Genomic DNA, 1,685 nt, shown 5'->3' on the forward strand with positions numbered 1-1,685 from the left:
TGCATGTGGGTTACATATGGGCCCCAAATGGGTTATATCTGGGCTATGGGCTAAATCAGATGGGCCCCACATGGATCTTGGGTGCAGAATCCGGAGGTTTCCTCAAGGATAGCACATATGGTACCCATGTGGGTAAGAAAATATAGGTCCCATATGGGAAACCTATATGCCACCCACATACAATTTAATGTGGGTTCCATGTGGGCCCCAAATGGGTTATATCTGGGCTATGTGGGCTAAATGATATGGGTCCCACATGGAACTTGGGTGCAGAATCCGGAGGTTTCCTCAAGGATTGCACATATGGTACCCATATAGATCTGCATATGGGCACCATATGGGTCCCTTATGGGCTTGTTACCTGGGAAGCCTTCTCTAGGACATAGTCGTGCTAGTCAGCCTATCACATACAGTAGGAATATGTTGCTTTCTTTAAATTCCAACTGTAAAGCTAGAGTATCAGCTACTGCCTTTAAAAATCTGAAGGAGTTTGATATTTTACGCCCTAGGCGTGGTTGCCGTGCAGGTAGACAGATTAAGTCAAAGGTCATAACAACATCACCTGTTCGTTCACATTCCTCATCTTCTAGACCTTGTCATTACAAATAATCCTAACCTTGTGAAACTTTCACTGGTTCATGAATATCCCTTGTCTGATCATTTCTTTCTTCACGTTACTCTCGATGCGCGCAAACCAGCACCTGCCAAGAAAGTTGTGACTTTTAGAAAATTTAACAACATTGACATCAATATTCTCGATCGGAGAATTGCGCATTCTCTCTCTCTAATTTTAGTGATGACATGGATGTGAACAACGCAATAACCCAGTACAACAATACACTTACTTTACTTAGAGATGAACTGGCCCCATTAAAATCTAATCATGCATCCCCTGCTTGGTTCACCAATAATTGTAGGATAGCTAAACAAGCAAGACGTAAAGCTGAGCGGAAATGACTGAAATCTCAAGATCATTGTGATTTCGCCGAGTATAAGATTCAATGCAATATTTACCACCGTACGCTTGCAGATTCTCTGGTTTCTTGCCTCCAGTCTAAGATCGACGGATGTGGACATGATCAGAGAGCTCTGTTCAAACTTGCCAACAAGCTACTTGGTAGGACAACCGTGGCAAATTTACCACCATCATCCAGTAAGCTTCAGTTGGCTACTGACTTTAACACATTTTTCGTTGATAAAATCAAACGTCTGCGTCAGAGTATCTCTATCAAATCTGAAGTTTCATCTTTCACGGCTGCATCTCATCCCTCATGTCATATTACCAAACTTGAAAGCTTTGAGACAGTCAGTGAAGACACGGTTGCAAAACTTCTTATATCTATGGCACCAAAATCTTGTGATTTGGATCCTTTCCCTACCAAGATTGTTCGTAAACTCAAATGTGCTGTCTCATTATTTCGTTCTCTTGTCAATTCGTCCCTATCCTCCGGCATTTTTCCTGACTCTTTAAAGATTGGTATTATCACGCCCCTCTTGAAAAAATCAACATTGGATCCTCATTCATTTATCAATTATCGGCCAGTTACTAATATCCCTTTTGTAGGCAAGATCATTGAGAAAGTTGTCTGTTCAATTCTTGTTAAGTTTTTAAATTCCAATAATTTATTTGATTCTTACCAGTCAGCCTTTAGAAAAGCACACAGTACGGAATCTGCTGTAATGAA

At 41.1% G+C, this 1,685-nt stretch overlaps 1 protein-coding gene across 1 annotated transcript in view; it reads left to right on the forward strand.

Moving 5' to 3' along the window:
• The first annotated feature begins 801 nt into the window (after nucleotides 1–801).
• The window catches only part of LOC117121116 (lysosomal aspartic protease-like), a 9,722-nt gene continuing 8,838 nt past the window's right edge, over nucleotides 802–1,685 (forward strand). The window contains exons 1-2 of the mRNA XM_033266216.1: nucleotides 802–937; nucleotides 1,031–1,477. Of these exons, the coding sequence (XP_033122107.1) occupies nucleotides 802–937; nucleotides 1,031–1,477 (583 nt within the window). The remainder of the gene's footprint in view (nucleotides 938–1,030; nucleotides 1,478–1,685) is intronic.

The sequence above is a fragment of the Anneissia japonica genome, unplaced genomic scaffold, assembly GCF_011630105.1.
Source record: "Anneissia japonica isolate Jap-2015-1 unplaced genomic scaffold, ASM1163010v1 scaffold3903_len37827_cov105, whole genome shotgun sequence".
In the NCBI taxonomy this organism is placed as follows: domain Eukaryota; kingdom Metazoa; phylum Echinodermata; class Crinoidea; order Comatulida; family Comatulidae; genus Anneissia; species Anneissia japonica.